The 21,973-nt window shown below is 41.0% G+C and overlaps 2 protein-coding genes across 2 annotated transcripts; both read right to left on the bottom strand.

Annotated features, from left to right (window-relative positions):
- Positions 1-9,465: 9,465 nt before the first annotated feature.
- LOC110224407 lies at positions 9,466-12,415 on the bottom strand. The gene is given in 3 exon segments (XM_021010457.1): positions 9,466-9,486; positions 12,172-12,377; positions 12,380-12,415. Coding segments are annotated over 3 exon segments (255 nt in total). The 5' UTR covers positions 12,408-12,415.
- A 3,084-nt stretch (positions 12,416-15,499) lies between these two features.
- On the bottom strand, positions 15,500-15,946 carry LOC110224406 (ankyrin repeat-containing protein At5g02620). The gene has a single exon (XM_021010456.1). It carries the CDS (start codon positions 15,944-15,946, stop codon positions 15,500-15,502), a length of 447 nt encoding a protein of 148 aa, XP_020866115.1.
- Positions 15,947-21,973: the final 6,027 nt, after the last annotated feature.

Raw genomic sequence — 21,973 nt, 5'->3', positions numbered from 1 at the left:
AGTTGATTTACCTTTGTAAGGACCATCTTGATAGACACCGCCGGGGGGATTTATGCCACAAGTGAAGGCGACCGAGGCAATCAAAACTGCAACTATTGTTATCGTGTTTCTTGCGTTCTGTAATGCTTCTGCATGCATCTTACTTTCGCTGCTTGGAGGTGCTTCAAACATTTGCATCTTATATTCAGATGTATTCCCAATGTTATATTTTCCTTGTTGAGGACCAATAGGATTTCGAATTTGTTTTGCATCAAACCTAAGAGCCAGCCGGATATCTTATCATAATCTTCATCATCGACATTGATAAGATCAACCGCTTCCAGTCCTCGAGTGTTTTTGGCAGAGATATCTATTGTTGTATCATAAGTGATGCAGACTATCACCTACATTCAATTATGAAAATACTAATTATTATTAGAAAAAATATGAATGATATATCTGCTTTGGAATGATTAGAAAAATGTGGCTATGAGGTCCCATGTATCATTTACTCTGCTTTGAATGACAAGAATAAGAAGATCATATGGAACGGAGCAGACGAATCTTACCAAAAAAGTAGCAAGTGCCAAAATGCACTCTCGTTTTTGGTAAGTTTCGTCCACTCCGCTCAATATATTTAAAAAGCCTAAATGTCTTTTAAGCTTCGTAGTTTCCATATGGTAATTAAGAGAGCAAGAAAAAAACTCACGGGATAGCAGCTGGACATGACTGTTGGGGTCGGATTCCACCCTTTGGCGCCGAGCCAGACTTAGAACACTTCGGGAGTCTTTCAGTGATCACCTCGGGGCATAGCATCATTCACCTCGGGATATCCGTCTAATCGATTTAGTATACCCGAGCCCATCGCCTCGGGGATACTTTAACAAGACGTTTCAAGCACCCGAGCCCATCGCCTCGGGGATACCCTGAACAAGACGTTTCAAGCACCCGAGCCTCGGGGATACCCTGAACAAGACGTCTCAAGCACCCGAGCCCAATTGCCTCGGGGGTACCCGAGCCTGGTCACCTCGGGAGTTTCTGAGCCCATCGCCTCGGGGACACCCGAAGAAGCCATCCTAGAGTGCCCGAGCCAATCCTTCCTGTGTACCCGAGCCGATTGCACAAGTTTCTCCGAGGTGAAGTCTTCATCATCGCCCGAGGTAAAGACTTAGTAAATATTCGCTTTCAAAGTACCATTTCCAAGCAAGGTATCATTTCCGAACAAGAAGGATCATTTCCGATATACCCGGAAATGATAAGAGAGAATCTAGAAGGATCGATTCAAATCAGGAAATCTCCCAAAGACTCCGAAAAATAAGGAAACTATCCTAATCCGCGATATTCTGAGCCGACTTCAAGATAAATGGAAATCTTCCGAGAATATCGCTGGAGAGGCGGTTTATCACCTATATATAAAGAGACTCAAGGCTCAAGCAAAGGGCAAGCAATATCGCTCTAGAAATTATACTACGCAAAGCTCTCACAGCACAAACACCTTTTTCTTTTACGATCAAACTCTTGTACGATCAAAACTACTCTTTTCATCAATAAGATCAAGAACACCATCTTTGGTTACAATCGTTTCTGTTGTTCTTTGAGAATTCACAATTATCGTATCCCTAAAATAAAACCCTAGACAAATCTCGATTGTGTTAGTTTCGACTTCCACAGTTTGGCGCCGTCTGTGGGGATTACTTTAGAATTCTCTTACCCTAAGAACGCAAGACTCGAATACCAGAGAGGATGGTGAACGAAGACGATCGTCAGACACCACCAGCCGGAGGAGGGAACCCTAACCCTCCGAACCCTCCTTCTAGCGCCACTCAAGCCGATCCGACGATCATAGAAACTCTAGCCGAACTAAAAGATCTAATGGTTAAATTCCAGAAGAAAGCTGACGACCAAGAGAAAGCTAACAAAACCTTGGCGCAGCGAGTCGACGAAATCGCAACACGTGGGCAACAAAAAACCACACGTTTCCAGACTCGGCCGCCACGAGCTCGGAGGGACTTACCTGGCATCAACCCAACAAGACTCACGTTCGCGACACCAACCGGCAACACCAGAGTCGCAACCCGAGCCGACCCTGCCGGACGCGAGAACCAAGATGATCCCACCGAGCCAGACGCAGTGGATTTAACGGACGAGCCAGATGATCTGCAAGATGAGCGTACCCGAGCCGGAGCTAACTCCGCCGAGCGGACAGATCTCACTGACGATGAAGAAACTGAGGAAAACATAAGATGGGCCGAAGAATCTGAAAGAGAAGACGAGCTAAGCAAGATCCGAGCCTCCCTAGCCAAGGCGGAAGCTGATATGAAGCTCGTCAAAACCCAGATACATAGCGTTTCATCCTCCGCACCGAATATCGACCGAATTTTGGAAGAATCTCGGAATACGCCTTTCACCAAAAGAATTTCCGAAACGACGATGTCCAATCTGGGAAAGTTCAAAATCGACTCTTACAACGGATCAACCGATCCAAAGTGCCACATTAAATCGTTCGTGATATCTGTGGCCCGAGCCAGGTTCAAACCCGGGGAAAAGGATGCAGGACTGTGCCTACTGTTCGTGGAACACCTCAAAGGACCCGCATTAGAATGGTTTTCAAGATTGGAACGAAACTCGATTGATAGTTTCGACGAGCTGTCGAAATTGTTCCTCAAACAATACTCCGTGCTCATCGACCCCGGAACTTCCGACGCGGATCTGTGGTCTCTGTCTCAACAGCCCACCGAGCCATTAAGGGATTTCCTCAAGACCTTCAAATCGACGCTAGCCAAGGTCGAAGGAATTACAGATGTAGCAGCTCTCTCAGCTTTGAAGAAAGCTCTCTGGTACAAGTCAGAATTCAGGAAAGAGTTGAACCTGTCTAAACCAACAACAATTCGCGACGCGCTGCATCGAGCCTCGGATTTTGTCGCCCACGAAGAAGAAATGGCGCTACTAGCAAAGAGGCACGAGCCAACAAAACAGGCGCCCCGAGCCGAGAAAACCGAGAAAGCCCAAGCGACGCCTCCGGTCCAGAAAAAGACACGTGAGAGCAGTACGTATACGCATCACGAAGGGCGTAATTTCTCAGGATACAATAGCTACCAGATTTACACGCCCCGAGGCCGTGGCCGCGGCAGAGGCCGAGGCCGTGGGCGAGGAAGAGAGTCCTTCACCTGGACAAGGGATCAGCCACCAAGCAATGATCAAGAATATTACGAACACCACAAAATTTTCGGCCACCATACCTCGAGATGCCGAAGCCTCGGAGCCAAGTTAGCAACCAAATTCCTAGCTGGAGAGCTCGGGACAAACGTTACTCTTAAGGACCTCGAGCCAGAACCGGAGCCCGAGCAGACCAACCCAGGAAGAGACCCCGAACCAAGGAACCAGGAGTCTCAGAAAAGAACCCGGGGGTCGGAAGACGAAGACCGAGATGGTACGCGGCAGAAGGTTCTTACCATAATGGGTGGATCGCCATACTGTCCTGACACCGTAGCGGCAATCAAAGCTTATCAACGCCGAGCCGAGACGCCTAGCAACTGGACAAGACGCTTCGATCGACCTAACGACGTGATCACATTCGAAGAGAGCGAGACGAACGGGCTCGACATGCCTCATAACGATCCGATCGTCGTCACATTAGCGATAGGAGACCATGATATTTACCGAGTATTAATTGACACTGGCACCACCATTGACGTAATCTTTCGCGAAACGCTCCAACGAATGAACATCGACATGTCACAGGTGATTCCGACCCCGAGGCCTGTCCTCGGATTTTCAGGGGAAACTTTGATGATGCTTGGAACCATCCAACTACCAGTCCGAGCCGGCGGGGTAACAAAGATAGTTAACTTCTCAGTCACCGATCGACCTACCATCTATAACGTCATAATGGGAACTCCGTGGTTAAACCTAATGCGAGCTGTCGCATCAACATATCATCTGTGTGTCAAATTCCCGACCCCCAATGGCGTGAAAACGATCTGGGGCAGTCAGAAAAATTCTCGGATGTGTTTCATGGCAGCACACAAACTCCGAAACCCTGTCACTGAAGCGAAGGCTGAAACGGATCACAAGAAATCAAAACTTGGCCGGAGTGAAGAGAAGGCTATATCTAAACGGTTATAGCAATTACAGATCGAGGAGGCGCGCGAGGAGAAGAAGCCTACCTCGGATCCTGTAATCTCCATTAGCCTCGACGACGAACGGCCTGAACGATGCGTGGAAATTGGCAGCGACTTAACCGAAGAAATCAAGACCGAGCTCATCTCATTCCTCAAAGAGAACATCGACACCTTCGCCTGGTCGGCTGAAGATCTACCTGGGGTAAGCATCGACGTAATCTGCCACGAGCTGAATGTTGACCCATCTTTCAAGCCCATCAAGCAGAAGCGAAGAAAATTGGGTCGAGATCGCGCAGATGCAGTGAACGCCGAAGTAGAAAAGCTCCTGAAGATCGGCTCGATCTCTGAAGCAAGATATCCGGACTGGTTAGCAAATCCTGTCGTGGTTAAAAAGAAGAACGGCAAGTGGAGAGTCTGCGTCGATTTCACCGATCTGAACAAAGCTTGCCCTAAAGACAGTTTTCCGCTCCCACATATCGATCGTTTAGTGGAAACAACCGCGGGAAATAAGTTGCTATCATTCATGGATGCTTTCGCAGGATACAATCAGATTCACATGCACCCCGACGATCGCGAGAAGACAGCATTCATCACAGACCGAGGTATCTACTGTTACAAAGTCATGCCCTTCGGACTCAAGAACGCTGGCGCAACGTATCAACGGCTCGTCAACAGGATGTTCTCCGAACAGCTCGGGAAGACGATGGAAGTTTATATCGACGACATGTTAGTCAAATCCCTTGAAGAAAGCGATCACATAGCCCATCTACGCGACTGTTTTCGCCAGCTCAACAAGCACAACATGAAGTTCAATCCGGCAAAATGTCGTTTCGCGGTAAAGTCAGGAGAATTCTTGGGATATCTCGTAACTCACCGAGGCATCGAAGCAAACCCGAAGCAAATCGATGCTCTACTGAACATGCCCTCACCACAGAACAAGCGCGAAGTCCAACGTCTCACCGGGAGAGTCGCAGCCTTGAACCGATTCATCTCGCGGTCCACTGACAAATGCCTGGCTTTCTACGATACTCTGCGCGGGAACAAGAAATTCGAATGGACCGATCGCTGCGAAGAAGCTTTCCAGGAACTGAAGAAGTATTTGGCTAATCCACCGGTGTTAGCGAAACCAGTCCCGGGCGAGCCGTTATTCCTGTACATCGCAGTCTCTGATACGGCAATAAGTGGAGTCATAGTCAGGGAAGACAGAGGGGAGCAGAAGCCGATATTTTATGTCTCGCAAACTTTCACCGACGCGGAAACACGCTACCCGCAAACTGAAAAGCTCGCCCTCGCCGTAGTAATGTCAGCTCGGAAGCTACGGCCGTATTTCCAGTCTCACTCAATTGTCGTCATGGCGCCCGTATCACTCCGAACCATCTTGCACAGTCCAAGCCAATCAGGACGCCTAGCTAAGTGGGCAGTAGAACTCAGCGAGTATGACATCGAATACAGAAACAAAACATGCGCGAAATCTCAAGTCCTGCCCGATTTCATCATCGAGCTGCCAACGGAGAACGTCCGAGAAGAGTCACCCAACGCTGTTTGGATCCTCCACGTCGACGGCTCATCCTCAAAACAAGGTTCTGGCGTCGGAATCCGCCTCGCATCACCAGAGGGTGAAATCCTTGAACAATCCTTTCGGCTAAATTTCGACGCGACTAACAACGTGGCTGAGTACGAAGCGCTGATAGCAGGACTTAAGCTGGCTCGGGGACTTAAGATCAACAAGCTGCGAGCCTTTTGCGACTCCCAGCTCGTGGCTAATCAATTCAATGGAGAATATGCGGCTCGCGACGAACGAATGGAAGCGTATCTTGCTCTCACGCAAGACTTGGCGAAATAGTTCAGAGAGTTTGAGTTAACCAGAATCCCACGAGGTGAGAACACATCGGCCGATGCCTTAGCGGCTCTAGCTTCAACCTCCGACCCAAATCTGAAGAGGATCATACCGGTTGAGTTCATCGAAAAGCCGAGCATTGAAGATAATAGCAAGGATCAAGTTCTAACAGCTCGGGAGACAGAAGAACCGGAAGAAATGGACATCGAACAGCTAGACCAGCAAACTACGGACGCAACCGAGCCCGAATACGGAAGCGACGCCAAATGGATCGGAGCCATCCGAAGCTACATCGCCGATGGAGAAGTTCCTACTGAAAAATGGGCGGCTCGGAAGCTTAAGGCCAAAGCGGCTCGGTATACTCTGATCGACGGAGAGCTCTTTAAATGGCGATTTTCTGGCCCCCTCCTTATTTGTGTCGAAGGAAATGAAGCTGGGAGAGTCATGGAAGAAGTACACGGCGGATCTTGTGGAAACCATTCTGGCGGAAGAGCCCTGGCTATAAAGATCAAACGCCACGGATATTTTTGGCCGACGATGGTCAAAGACTGCGAGAAGTTTTCTCAACGATGTGATAAATGCCAGAGGCACGCACCAACCATTCATCAACCCGCCGAGCTCCTCTCTTCCATGACTTCGCCTTATCCATTCATGCGATGGTCCATGGACATCATCGGACCTCTACACAACTCCAAGCAGAAGAAACTTGTCCTCGTACTAACAGACTACTTCTCCAAATGGATCGAGGCGGACTCTTACGCCAGCATCAAAGATGCGCAGGTCGAGAACTTCGTCTGGAAGAACATCATATGCCGCCATGGGATACCTTACGAGATCGTTACGGACAACGGATCGCAGTTTATTTCGGCTCGGTTCGAAGGATTCTGCGAGAAATGGGGAATTCGCCTCAGCAAGTCTACGCCTTGGTACCCTCAGGGAAACGGTCAAGCCGAAGCAGCCAACAAGACGATTCTCGACGGAATAAAAAAGCGTCTCGACGCGAAGAAAGGCCGCTGGGCTGACGAATTGGAAGGAGTACTATAGTCGCATAGAACCACGCCGCGGCGGGCCACGGGAGAAACGCCATTCGCCCTCGTCTACGGCGCGGAGTGTGTGATTCCCACCGAAGCCGAGATCCTGGGACTAAGAAGACGTTTTCTCCCCGAGCAGGAAAATTCCAACACTCAGATGATGCTGGACGAGCTGGACTTAATTGACGAGAGAAGAGATTCAGCTTTGATCCGTATGCAGAACTATCAGAATGCAACGGCTCGGTACTATAACTCTCACGTTAAGCATCGCCGTTTCCACGAAGGAGATCTCGTACTGCGCAAAGTTTTCCAGAACACCGCCGAGCAGAACGCAGGTAAGCTCGGCGCGAATTGGGAGGGACCTTACACGATCGCAAAGGTAATCCGTCCCGGCGTCTACGAACTCATCAACATGAACGGCAAAGCGGTACCTAGATCCTGGAACGCAATGAATCTAAGGAAATATTACCGCTAAAAACCTAAGGTACGCATGTACTCGAACTACGGGGTGGCTTGATCCCTGAAAAGGGTACGTAGGCAGCTCGTCTTCGGACGAGTTCAGCTACCCCCCCTAATTAAAAAAGGGGGGGAGTGGGTCCGTATACATATATACTCCCACTAAATTTTTTCAAGTTCTCTAAGTTTTTACCCTTCGGATTATCAATTTTATCCACCTCGGAAATTTTAACGGTCATCCTATCGACCTATAAAGCTAAAAGTTCGTTCGGACGATGGCCACGTCCTCGGACAGAAAAAGCTCTTTTCACCACTTCGGTTACAGCGCGCTATACAAGCATTCGAGACAATTCGGTCGGAGATATCTTGCCATAAGGAAATTGTCTTCAGAAAACCCAGTTGACTTCGACACTGGTACCCCAGTTCGCTTCTAAGCACTGGTTTCGACTACATCAGCTCGGGTCGCAACCGATAAGGATTAGTCCCACTTAGTCAAAACCCAGTTATCCTAACACTGGTGCACGACTCACTACACTTTTGGCTCGAAAAGTTTAAACATTTGGATTTAACTTCTCAACAAGCAAATCATAAACCCGGTTAACTTAACACTGGTGCACGGTTCCTCTCGCTGTTGGCTCGGAAGCTAAATCTAGATATTTGACATTAGTATTGGATTTAGTTCGGAAAAGTTTTAAGATAAAAATACTTAACATCCAGTGGATAAAGCCGTCCATGCATGTCTTACAAAAAAAAAGGGGAAAAGAGAGAATAAAAAGATATCTCGGGATCAGATCGAGTCTTGGTTAACCGGTGAAACTTGAGCTACCTCGGTACCTCGGTTCGAACCAGACTGGTCGGCAACGCCTATCGCAGCCGCGGCACCTTCGATCGAACGGTTCCCGAAGCTATCGTCGACAGAGTTCGGGGAAACCGGAGGAAGCTTCAAGTCCTCTCGCAGCTCGGTCCCGAGACGGACGTACTCATCCTCGGCGTCCCCATACTCAGCCGTCCATTGAAGGACCTCGGCCTTCTCATCTTCTACCCTTTTCCCTTCCTCCAGCTCGGCTATCAGCTCGGCATTGGCCCGCGCTTGCACCAAGTACATGTAGCGCGTGGATACCTCCCCGAACTGGTCCATCTTCGCCTCGATAGCCCTGACCTTCTCGGCAAACTCCCTTTTGGCTGCCCTCCTTTCTCTGACAATCTCCTTCTCCCGGAGAGCCTTCTCCTCATTAAATAACCGATGGAGTCGTTCGACCTCGGCCTCAAGCTTTCTCTGAGTCCGCAGGCTATCCTCAGAAACTTTCAATCGCTCCACCTTCTCGGCCTTGGCCAACGCCTCAGCTTCCTGTTTAGCCGCGATCGCCTCGGACAACTTAGCTTCGACCTTAGCTCGGGACGTCTCCGATCTCTCACGGGCCAGCTCGGACTTCCGAGCTCCAGAATCATAGGCCCGAACCATGGAATTCATCGAATGGAAGGCCTGAAATAGAACGAGAATCATTAGCAAACAAATATGGAAACGATAGTAAAATAGGTCAAGAACAGATCGATGATACCTTCAGGAATCCGGCAGCGGTTTCACGGTAGTTTTGAGCCTCCAACAAGGCATCGGGAGTAGACAGTGGTGGACCCGAGCAAGAAGCAACAAAGTTCGCCGAAGCGATCTTGTCCTTGTACACTGGAGTTTCGCTACGACTCCTTTTCTCCTTCCTAGAAACTCCCGAGCCATCACCTCGGGGTCTTTTTCCCCTGGTTTTGGATTTCGCCTCGGCGGCTGGAGCAGCAACGACCAGAGTCCCTACCACCTCGGGGACGTCGGTCGTAGGGGAGATGTGTCCGGCCACCTCGGGAACGATCGAAACCATATCCCGAGCTTCATCAGTTGCCTCGGCACCAATAACGACCTCAGGGTTGGCCTCGGGAGGAGTAGGAGGTCTGAAGTTTGCCTCCAAAACGGCTTTTTCCTTAGCCGCCTTCTTTTCAACAGCCTTCCTGGCTCTCAGAGATTGCGCAGCTCCTTCCATTTCAATGAGGTGATCTAGACGGTGGTCGGATGATTCTGAAGAAGACTGGCAGGGAGCTCCGTGCAACAAACGCAAGGCTCTCTCGATTCTTTCCTGGGAGAAGTGTTTTGTCCAATCGCACTTCCGAGCAATTAGTTCGTCGTGGAGATCTAGAAAACCTTCGGGAATGTCTTCGAGAAACGACGGGTTCCGATCTGCATGAACAAGAAAAACGGTCAGTGAAAAGGTTAAAGCAAAACAAGACAGCAAATACGGCTTCGGGCGTAGTACCGATTTGTCTCCACTTTCCAACAACTTTCCCTAAGTAGTCCTCGTGGACACTATACTCATTCAAGGCTACGAAGAAGAAATGGTCGGTGTATTTCTCATCCTTGCTCGGGAAACCACCGATAACCCTCCTATTTGGCCTCGGAGATATGTAAAATCTCTCAACAGGGCCCGGTATGCGCCGGATCTCTAGGAGATTCCTTAAGTGGCTTAGGTCAACAAGATTGACCGTCTCAATACTTCGGACTAAAATCCCCACTAGATGCCGCAAGCCTCGGGTCGTTATCTGGGATAAAGCAATCTTGTACGACCACAGAAACGCCAAAATCGGCCTCGGGATTGGAAGCCAAAGGTAGCAATGATAGAAGAACCCCTCATAAAGGGTAAAAAACCCCTCGGGTGGATCATCGGCTCGCTCATTTGGAGTTGGAAGTCTCAGTTCAACCCCCTCGCTAAAACCAAATCGAGCCTTGAGATCCCGAAGGGAATCCTCCGTGCATAAAGTAGAACCCGGGGGATCAGGTTTCCTAGCTTTCTTGGCTTGTTTTCTCTTCTGTTGACCCTTGGCTGCTTGGACTTTAGCTTGGAGCAACCTAGCCGCCTCGTCAGAATCGTAGTGAACCTCCTCGGCCTTAATAGGAAGTAGAGGCGCCTCGGGGGCATTTCGCCAGCACGATACTCCAGCTTCACCAGCTGCCGGTGGATGGATCCTCCTTCTACTCAAAATCGCCTCGGGATCATCAGGCAAATCCTGATCCCGAGCCACATTTGCAATCACGTCTTCCCGAACGATGAAACGGCTCAGGTCTTCTTCCCGTGAAGCCGACTCTGCATCACTACCACGGTACAACACGATCTGATGGTCCGTGGTATCCGCCTCGGGGTCGCTCGAGGAACTCCAGACCATCTTTCTCTTGTAGACGGGGAGATGAGTGTCACCTCGGGGCGAGTCGCTGGAATCAGAGAGAGACATTTTCTGGCTCGGGAGATTGAAGAAGTTGATCGGAGGAACAAAGTTTGACAGATCGGAGAAATCAACCTAGATCTAATGACGGTGGCGCTATGACGGAAGTATTAACGGAAAAAGTAGAAAATGCAAGAACTCAAGATCAGAGAGAAGAGAACGAACCTTGAAAATTTTCCTTTGCAATTGCGAAATGAAAAAATGAATCGGAGGCTTAACATTTATAGAGATTTGGGGCGCGTCGGGTACGAACGAGCCAAATAAAACACATCGTATCCGCGTCTGAGGCGCGTCGGGCACAAACGAAGTGAGTAGGATACTTCGCATCCGCACAAATCTCGGGAATCAGCGAAAGGACCTTTCCACTTCTCGAGAAGGAATCCCAACCGTCACACGCCAAGAGAAGATGAAACGACAGAGGAATTCGAATCGCCAAAAACTTTAAAGGGACCGAACTGTTCAAAGTAAACGGCTCGGCCTAATTGTCATAAAGCTCGTCACGCTTGGTTCTCCAAACTAACGAGCTGGGGGGCTAACTGTTGGGGTCGGATTCCACCCTTTGGCGCCGAGCCAGACTTAGAACACTTCGGGAGTCTTTCAGTGATCACCTCGGGGCATAGCATCATTCACCTCGGGATATCCGTCTAATCGATTTAGTATACCCGAGCCCATCGCCTCGGGGATACTTTAACAAGACGTTTCAAGCACCCGAGCCCATCGCCTCGGGGATACCCTGAACAAGACGTTTCAAGCACCCGAGCCCATCACCTCGGGGATACCCTGAACAAGACGTCTCAAGCACCCGAGCCCAATTGCCTCGGGGGTACCCGAGCCTGGTCGCCTCGGGAGTTTCTGAGCCCATCGCCTCGGGGACACCCGAAGAAGCCATCCTAGAGTGCCCGAGCCAGTCCTTCCTGTGTACCCGAGCCGATTGCACAAGTTTCTCCGAGGTGAAGTCTTCATCATCGCCCGAGGTAAAGCCTTAGTAAATATTCGCTTTCAAAGTACCATTTCCAAGCAAGGTATCATTTCCGAACAAGAAGGATCATTTCCGATATACCCGGAAATGATAAGAGAGAATCTAGAAGGATCGATTCAAATCAGGAAATCTCCCAAAGACTCCGAAAAATAAGGAAACTATCCTAATCCGCGATATTCTGAGCCGACTTCAAGATAAATGGAAATCTTCCGAGAATATCGCTGGAGAGGCGGTTTATCACCTATATATAAAGAGACTCAAGGCTCAAGCAAAGGGCAAGCAATATCGCTCTAGAAATTATACTACGCAAAGCTCTCACAGCACAAACACCTTTTTCTTTTACGATCAAACTCTTGTACGATCAAAACTACTCTTTTCATCAATAAGATCAAGAACACCATCTTTGGTTACAATCGTTTCTGTTGTTCTTTGAGAATTCACAATTATCGTATCCCTAAAATAAAACCCTAGACAAATCTCGATTGTGTTAGTTTCGACTTCCACAATGACCGCAATGTGTAGTACAGTGTTGCCATATCTATCCACCTGGTGGAGAAGACTGTTTCTATCGGGACTCTCTGCCATGAAATAGAACGCCGGCGTATTTTTGTGTTCCGCAGCTAGATGGAAAACAGTTTCCTTTGATGGTGTTAGTATGTCGAAGGATCTTGGAGCCTTATCCGAAAACTCCTTCAGAATTGGAATTGAGCATTTCATGGCCGCCAAATGCAAAGGTGTGAAACCATCTTTGTTGACCCTCTCTACAAGGCTTCAGAATTGGAATTGAGCATTTCATCGGTCCACACACACTCGAGTTATATAAATACATGTTGATTTTTGTTTACTTATTAGCTACTAATAGGTTCAGTCATCAAGTTTGAAACCCTTTATTACAGTTTGTCCCACATGCATGTTTCTACCTATGAACTCATGTTGATTTTTATATTCAAAAGGATTAATTAAATCTTCAATTATATTTCTCATTTTCATGTTCGAATATATTTTTTATACGTCAGTTAAAATTTGTTTTGCCTTTGTGAAAAAACATAGTGAATTGGACTTGCAATCAAAATTTGAGTTACGTCTAATTCTGACTTGATATATAGCAAAAATATTTTGTAACAGAAGTCGCCTAATCTTGACCAAGTTGCTTATTATGTATAGTTTTATACCATTTCAAATGTAAGAAAAACTAAAAATAAATAAACACACTAACCCGTATATTCTGAAGATGCAGCTTCTGAAGGAGTACCTGAACTAAGTCAAGAAGTAACTCAAGAGAACAGAGCAACATGAACAAGATTAAGGAAATATGCAGAATCTTGTTATGGTGGTTTGAAGTGAAGACTAGAAGCTTAGAGAAGATTCTAGAAGACTGAAGAGTTTCCTTTTGCAAGAAGAAAAGGAAAACATGAAGACAAAGGACAATTTCCTATTCCATAAAGAAAAAGGAAATTGTCCATTCCAATTAGTTTTAGAATTGGAAATCGACCTGTTGTATGGTCTCAACCTATTTAGTATAAATAGGGTGCTAAGGCTTGCAGAAAGCTGAGCACAATCACGAGAGAGAATTCCTAGCTATTAAGTCTTAGTTTGAGAGAAATAGAGAATTAGAGGCTTAAAGAGAGCTAAGGGGTTTAAGGAGAGTTATTGTTCTTAATCGTCTGTGATTAAGGAACAAGACTTAGTGAGAATAGAAAATAGTGTTAAAGGAGAAACCTTGTAAACATATTTTCTATTAATCGAAAGAGTTTTGAGAAATTCTGTGTTACATCGTGAACTAATTCAAAACTTAGTAGCTCTTGCATTTACAATTGGTATCAGAGCGGTCGCTTGTGAAGATTACATACAGGTGAGATCTTGTGGAAAAGATGGAGAGCTATCAAGAACTGCTTAAAAACGCGAAGGTTGTTCTAGACGATTGTAACTATGGTTTTTGGAAGTCAAGAATCAAATCTGTGATAAGAGGGATAGATGTGTTAGCTTGGAAAGCTGTCTTGGAAGAATGGAAAGAACCACAAATTAAGAATGAAGATGGAAGCTTCACAGCCAAACCCGAGTCAGACTGGACTGAAGATGAGAAGAAAAAGTCTAAATACAATGCTAGAGCTCTCACAGCTATTCACTGCAGTGTTGGAAGGAAACAATTTGACTTAATTCAGGGCTGTGAAACTGCTAAGGAAGCTTGGGATATTCTGCAAACACACTATGAGGGAACGATTAAGGTTCAGACTTCAAGAAAAGATTTGATAGCTTCAAGATTCGAGAATCTGAAGATGGATGAGCAAGATTCAATCTCTGATTTCAGCTCTAAACTAAGTTCATTAGCGCAAGAAGCTTTAACTCTTGGGAAGAAGTATAAAGACAAGAAGTTGGTCAAGAAATTTCTAAGATGTCTACCTCCGAGATTTATGGCGTACAAAACAGCTCTAACAGTTTCGAATAATACTGATACTCTCAGTTTTGCTGAAGTTGTAGGGATGCTTCAGGCTCATGAGCTTGAATTAGGAGGAACTAAGAAACCAAAAGAGTTGGCGTTGACATCTTGTGAAAGCAAATCTCAAACAGAAGAAGAAGATTCATTGAGTTTGTTAGTTCGAAGGTTTGATCGGTTGTTAAAGAGAGCAGAACAAGGACAAGGACAGAAGAAGTTTGGATCATTCAAAAAGAATTCTGACGATACCAAACCATCAAAGAAAGCTGACATGCAATGTCATGAATGTAAAGGGTATGGACACTTTATTCGTGAATGTCCAACAGTCAAGAAACGAGAAACTAAATGCACAACATGCAAAGGAATGGGACATGCTCAAGATGACTGTATCAGTAGTCGAAAAGAGAAATCAATGATTGGTATTGAAGAAGAATCTGAGGAAGAGAGTGAAGAAGAAGACATCTTAAATTATGTAGCATTGATAGGCATTACTGAGTTTGTTGAAGGTGAAGAAGAAACTGACTCTGAATCAGATCGAGAACAACAAGTGAATTTTGTTGAAAGTTACAAAGAGGTGAGAGAAACTTTGATTAAACTTGGAACAGAAAATCAAGAATTGCTGAAAGAAAAGATACGTCTCGAATCACTTGTTGAACTATTATATAATCAACTAGAAGATGAAAAGAAGATTAGCAAAGAAAGTTTAAGTTTGATGAAAGAAAAACTAAGCTTGTCTGCTAAAGCTGATAATTTGGAGAAAGAACTGATCGCTGAAAGGAAGATATCTGTAGGACTACAAACAGAACTTAATCAACAACATCGGAAGATTCACATGTTTGCTGGAACAAAACAACTAGATCAGATTCTAAGCTATGGAAGGACAGAAAAAACAAACAGAGGACTAGGGTACACTGGTCATGGAGAAACAAGCACAGGTCAAACCAAGTTTGTGTCTGGAGGAATGTCTCATCATGCACAAGATGAATCAAGAAAAAGTGTTTTCAAAGGCATCAGATGCTATTTCTGTGGAAAGATTGGACACATAAAGATCCATTGTTACAAGTACTGGGAGAAAGTGGGAAACTCAGGTATCAAAGGAAATTTACATGGAATGGGTATAAACATCAAATCTGGGTAAAGAAAATTGATCTATATCCAACTCTAGTCAGAAGAACTGCAGAAAGAGATACATGAAGTAGAGCAGGACTTGGTTTTAGATGCAACATGGCGTTAGTCACAGAGGAATGCGAGAAAAAGAGTCCTTGGTACTTTGATAGTGGGTGTTCTCGCCACATGACAGGCACAAAAGATTACTTACAAGATGTCAAGAAAATCAAAGGAGGTAAAGTAACTTTTGGTGATGGAGGTCATGGAGACATGAAAAACTAAAAGTAAATAAACACACTAACCCGTATATTCTCCAAGAACAAACGTCGCATAAAATTCCCCGATCGTGATAGAACTTGTTTCTTCCAATATAAGACTAGCGACATCGGGGCGAGTGTAGCGGCAAGCAACAACGAAGGCGGTTTCTCCTCGTTCGTTGAGCGCGGTGAACTCAGCATATCCAGACGCTAATATCTGAGCCACAATGGTCGCATGTCCCCAGCGAGCAGCAAAATGAAGAGGAGTGTCGCCATCAAGGTTGGTAACTCCGACAAGAGAAGGACAAAGCTTAATTATAGTCTCCACAATTTCCTTATGCCCAAGCTTAGTCGCTAAGTGCAAAACCGTCCCACCGAGAGTATCCCTCTGTAATCTCTCCTTCAATACCAATGGATTCTCCTCTGCGAGAGCGAGTAAAGTGGACACGTCGTTTCCGAGGATGGCATCGATAACTGTTGCAACCATCTTCTTCTTCTCCAATGGTTTTAGGTGACTTTTGTCTTGTATCATCATCTTCCTCGAGATTGTGTTGAGACTTGGTATGAATTAATTTGTTGATTCTAGGTTGCTTTATATACTTGTTTGATGTCATATTTTAAAATTATCAATGCCGGTTGAAATTATTATATATTCGTAATTTCGTATTATAAGTTTGTTTCTTCCTTTTCCAAGAAGCATCCGTTAAAAGTCAACCCGTTGAGACGTGAAAAGAAATGAGAAAAAAATTGAAATTGCACCCGTAGAAACATTCGGACAATTACTTGTTATCTTCAATCAAATTTAAAATAATTCGATTATATGATGCATCACATCTTCTAATTAACTAGTTGGGTTTTAATCGAACACGTTTATGGACTTGAACGTGTTCGACAAGTTTTTTTTTTTTTTTGTCATCCGAAATTAGTTTTTTTGGTTTTCATTAATTATAAATCTTTTTTGCAGTAAGGATTACTGGATTAGGGTCGATTATAAATCTTGTTTCATTAGTGTAAGTCATTACTCAAGAAAGTGGTAGGCTCTATATCGATGGCTATTAAATATCTAGCGTTTAGAATACTTACTTAAAGCCTTCACCATTTTAGGCGTTCTAAGCTTTTATTAAATAAATGAATATATATCTATGCAATAGAGTTGAATCTTACAAATTAATTGTTATAATGAGGTCATTATCTTTTTCTTTTGCTGCAACAGGAATTTCATTCAAGTATTTAAATCTTTACAATGAGGTCATTATCTAAGATATCGCAATGTTATATGAATCAATATAGCTTAATCTACAATTGTGCTAAGTACGAAGTTGTTTTTATTTGTCATCCTAAATTTTATTAAAACACTAGATCATAACCCGTGCTATAGCACGGATGCGAAATTTCTTTTATAAAATTAAAATATAAATTTCGTATTAAAAAGCAAATAATAGAATAAAGTCAAATTTATAAAATTTATGTCATAGCATGATTAATTTTATTTGTAAATAGTATTAAATGTTGTATTATATTTACTTAGTTGGAAAAATGTTTTCATAATATAAGAGGAGATAATATTGTAGTGTATATAAAAATGTTGAGAGTCTAAATAAAATTGTATGGTTTGTTTGTATGTTTAAATAATTTACTTAGAAAATTTAATAATTAACTTATGCAACATTTTTTTTTTATTGTATTATTAGTTTATGAGAGTTTATTTTTTGGGCCAATTTGGGTTCAATTTTAACAATAGGCCCAATCTTTAATTAAGTTGCTTTGGTTTGATTTTTAATAATAGCATAAATAATTTAAAGGAAACAGAAAATAATGTCTAAAAAAAAACAATTTGTCGACGATGTCTAAAAAAAAACCATAATCAAGAATCTGCTTCTGCTTCGATTTCGATTGCTGACAATGGAGGAGAAATCGGAATTATTGTAATAAATATCACCCGACGATTTTTCTGTCAATTCTTTTTACTTCAGCTGAAAGAATGATAAATCATACAATTTCATTAGTCTCAAACAATTTCGGAATTGAAGAAGGCATTCAATTAGTTCATCGATTGTGTTCCGGAGCAGTGGAATTGGAAATTCGACTTAAAGGTACACCAAATTCTCAAATTTAATCGGATATCTTATACAAATCGATGAATTTAGTTCTTCAATTGATTAGTGATTGAATTGTTATGTTGTAAGAAATTCAACAGATTATACAGACAATTTTGAAATCTTCGAATGAAATAATGAATGGCTCTGCCAAATCTTTGTTTGATCTAATCTTATGACTGTATATTTGCATTGTTTCAGATTTAGATTATAAACTATATGATTTGCAATCTTAAACTTTTATCAGATTCCGAAACTGATATTAAATTAGGATCAATCTTTATAAAGTACAACTCTAATCTGAATATAAAATGATATGCAGGTTTTTGGTACAACTATAGTACATGTCGAGTTTAGAGTATTGTTTTTAAGTTAATAAATGAAATTCAATCCGTACTGTAGTACCAAATTCAATTAGATTTTGTAATAAATGAAATTCAATCCGTACTGTAGTACCAAATTCAATTAGAAAATTGTTTGAGCTAATTACGGAATTTACCAATTATTCACATAATCAAATATGTTATGAACATATATTTGGTATATAATAATAGCAAATTCAATCCGTGTGTGGAGTCTATATTTTCATTTTACAATCTCTATGAAAATATTGCGGCACAATCTATTATTTATTATTTTCAAAATTGCTTGCAGAATCAAATTTTTAAATATTTAGAAGTGTCAAACCTTATTTAACTCATCTCATCATAAATCTTAAAATGCCGTCTATTATAAGGATCATAACTTTCTACCATATAATACATTACATTTAACCCGCCGCCTACTATAAATATTTTAAACATATTTTTTTAGAAAATCAAATTAATGTATTTATAGTTTTTTTTTTTTTTTATCTTTTTAATGTATTAAAAATATTTATGATATTCTTTAATAAATTAAATTAAACTTTTTTAAAATATTCCAAATTAAAATCTTTAAATTTTTTTATTGTAGTATGTAAAATTATGAATTAAATAAAATGATATGAAATTAAATATAAATATTCAAATAGTTATAAGGATCATAACTCATTTCAGCATATAATATATTATATTCAATCCGCCGCTTATTATAAATATTTGTTTCAAAAAATCAAATTAGAGTATTTATACTTCATAAATTTTTGATCTATTAAGTATTGATGATATTAAAAAAAAAAGAATATATTACTCAAATATGAATTTTTGACCAGTTAAATTTGTTCTTTCATACATTGAATAATTTATATTCGTTTTTAAAAATTCAAATCTTGATATATGCGGAAAATTTTTTACTTTATTTTTATTATATAGATGATATACTGATTTATTTATTTATAGAAATAGAATCATATAAAGATGAGATGTGGGGTATAATGATTAATAACAAATTAATATGGTAAGTTAGATATCAAATCTTATATGTTCATTTTGATTGGTCATTCATTTTAAAGAAATTAATAATATATTTTCGTTTTTATAATTAAATTAAATTACTTAAATTGTATAAAATAGTATTTGACTTTTTTATCTTTAATGAGTTGAATTAATCTATATATACATTTTAGGAGTACACTTAGCAAATAAATCTTAGAGTTCCACCTTATTTACAAGTCCATGTCATTGACATTTATTATTTACTTTTACAAAATTTAAATAAAGATACTAACCAAACAATATCTTGCCTAATTTGTTTCTAATTAAAAATCTCTACACAATCTTTCCATATATCTTCAAAAAAAATTATAACAAATATTTATATTAATATTTATATTAAATTTATAATAATCAAAATATTCACATAGAAAAATCATATACACATACAAGAAAAAGAACTATATCTATCATCATTTAAGCCGTTGTTTTATTTACATAAAATAAAAACACAAAAACTTGAAATCATATATTTTATATGATAATTTAAAATATATATTAGTAGTATAAATTTAAAATCATTCAAAGAACGGTATACCACGGGTGAGATCCTAAAATTATTGGATTTATAACAATAATTAGGGTTGGGCAAAAAACCCGGACCCGAAAACCCGAACTGAAACCGACCCAAAAAAATAGGTTCGGGGCGGGTACGGGTATTTGCTATTTACCCTATTGGGTCTTGTATTGTCGTACCCGTGGGTATAGAGTAAAACCCGATCCGAACCCGATCCGAACCCGATCCGAACCCGATCCGAACCCGATACCCGAACGGGTACCCGATTACCCGAAATTACTTATAAAATTTTAAATATATCTAATATTTAAGTTAAATATATTTATATCCAAATATTCGAGAGTAACTATCAAAAAATAAATATATTTGTATTTAAATACTTAAGACTAAATATATTTATACACGAGATATTTGTAAGTTTTTCGAATGTTTGGATAAAATTTAGGTTATTCGAGTAAAATTTTGAGTAAAAATTCGCATATTAGGATAAAATTTCGGATAATAATCGGATATTCGGATAAAAATTTCGGGTATTTGGGCAAATTTTCGGGTATTAGGGTAAAATTTTGGGTATTTGAGTATAATCGGGTATAATTTACCCGAACCCGACGGGTACTCGATTTTTTCGGGTATTTAGCGATTCTGAAATTCTAAACCCGAACCGACCCAAACCCGATTGGACCCGAACCGAAACTGAACCGATATCTTAGATTTACCCTATTAGGTCATAAACTCCTCTACCCGAAGGACCCGAACCCGATCGGGTTTTACCCGAACCCGACCCGCGCACCCGAATGCCCAGCCCTAACAATAATAATTTATTTTCTTGGATTTTATAACACTAATGATTTAGCTAACGGGATAATATAGACGGGTTTATATGGAATGACGGATTTGGGTCAATATTAATAAATAACGGTATATCATGGATGAAATCCTAAAATTAACAATCAAAATACAATTATACAATTTTAAACACAAAACAAAAGAAACAATATTAACAAAACAAATACAACTTAAAATTTAAATTTTTTAGTTATAAAAAAACCGCCCACGGTATACTATGGAGTAAAATATTCAAAATTTTAAAATCCACCATACATCGTTACTTTAAAAAAATGTATGTTTTCGTATATGTACTTCAAAAATTGAAACATAAACAATAGTATTAATACACTAAATAATACATAGATAGATAATACATAGATAGATATTTACATTTAAAAATAAAAATTAATATAATATATCTTCAGTTAATCTTTTTAAAAATAACATTATATGTTTTTTTTAAAAATAGCCCCGCGGTGTACCGCGGGTTAAATTCTAGTTTACTCTATAAAATTTTATTACTAATGGCGTTCTTAAGTAATTTTTTTACAAAAGAAAAGGTTAGTTAAGGGTATCTTATAAAGTGTACTCCCAAATAATAGTATAGGATTACTGGTGAACCTACATATGTTACCGTAAAAAAGAAATATCGTTGGAAACTAGCTAATCCGGCAAAAAATGTTAAACTCTCCGGAAATAATAGCTCTAAAATTTGAAACATGTTTTGGAAAATACTCGCTAAACCTAAGTTTTTACTAATTAAATCTTAAACCTATTAACTAATTTTTTAACGAGATCAGAAATTGTTTTGATGTTGATGAAAATCACAAACCTTGTCAAAATTTATGGTCTTTATGTCCTTGTTTGATGCTTGGTAAACTTCTAAAATTGAAACTTATGCTTACTTACTCTGTTTAATGGGCCTCTCTCTTAAGATTTTAGAACCATCTGCTATTCGTTGATAGTGGTAACATCTAGATATACTCAAGTAAAGTCATTATTGAGAGAAAGCAAAAATTAATCAGATCTCGACCATATCTGATCTTAAACTCGAGTGGAAAAAACTGGAAAAGTCGTCCAACCGCTTGAAAGCTAAGAGAAAAAAAAAAAAAAGAGGGCAATTGTAAGAAGAAGAAACATAAAAAAAAATTATAAATACAAAGTTATTATGAGTGATTTTTATTGACAGTATAAAAATTATAAATACAAAATAAAAGCGCTAAATTTATTGGACATTTTCGAAAGCTCATCAAATGAGTAATTCACCTACGTTCAAAACTAGTTTTATAGTACTCTAGGAGCTAATCGGACGTTAAAGTTAACTTTAACGCCTAACAAACAAATCATAGATTTAGAAATGATTTATCGGGGTTTTATCTAACTTTAATTTGTATATTAGTTTTTTTTTATCAAATTTACATTACAAAATTATGGTAGCAAAACATCATGATCTAGTAGGTATTGATAAGGATCAAATTAGACCTATAGAACTACTCTCTCAAATAAGAGATCGAATGCAGCACTTAAGGATCGAATTCCACAAAGTCCTTTTAATCACACAATAAATTAACAGTCCCGAAATTAGGCTAAATAAAATAATAAGAATTAAAATAAAACAATAGTAGGCAATTATATCAGGTGAAAAGCTCAATAGATTAAAG

Source organism: Arabidopsis lyrata, assembly GCF_000004255.2.
Source record: "Arabidopsis lyrata subsp. lyrata unplaced genomic scaffold ARALYscaffold_1, whole genome shotgun sequence".
Taxonomy (NCBI): Eukaryota; Viridiplantae; Streptophyta; class Magnoliopsida; order Brassicales; family Brassicaceae; genus Arabidopsis; species Arabidopsis lyrata.
Note: the sequence above shows the minus strand (reverse complement) of the source record. Positions and strands in the feature narration are given on the sequence as shown.

Coding starts and splice junctions, on each gene's coding strand:
- LOC110224406 (XM_021010456.1), bottom strand. CDS start 15,946: ATGGTTGCAACAGTTATCGATGCCATCCTCGGAAACGACGTGTCCACT.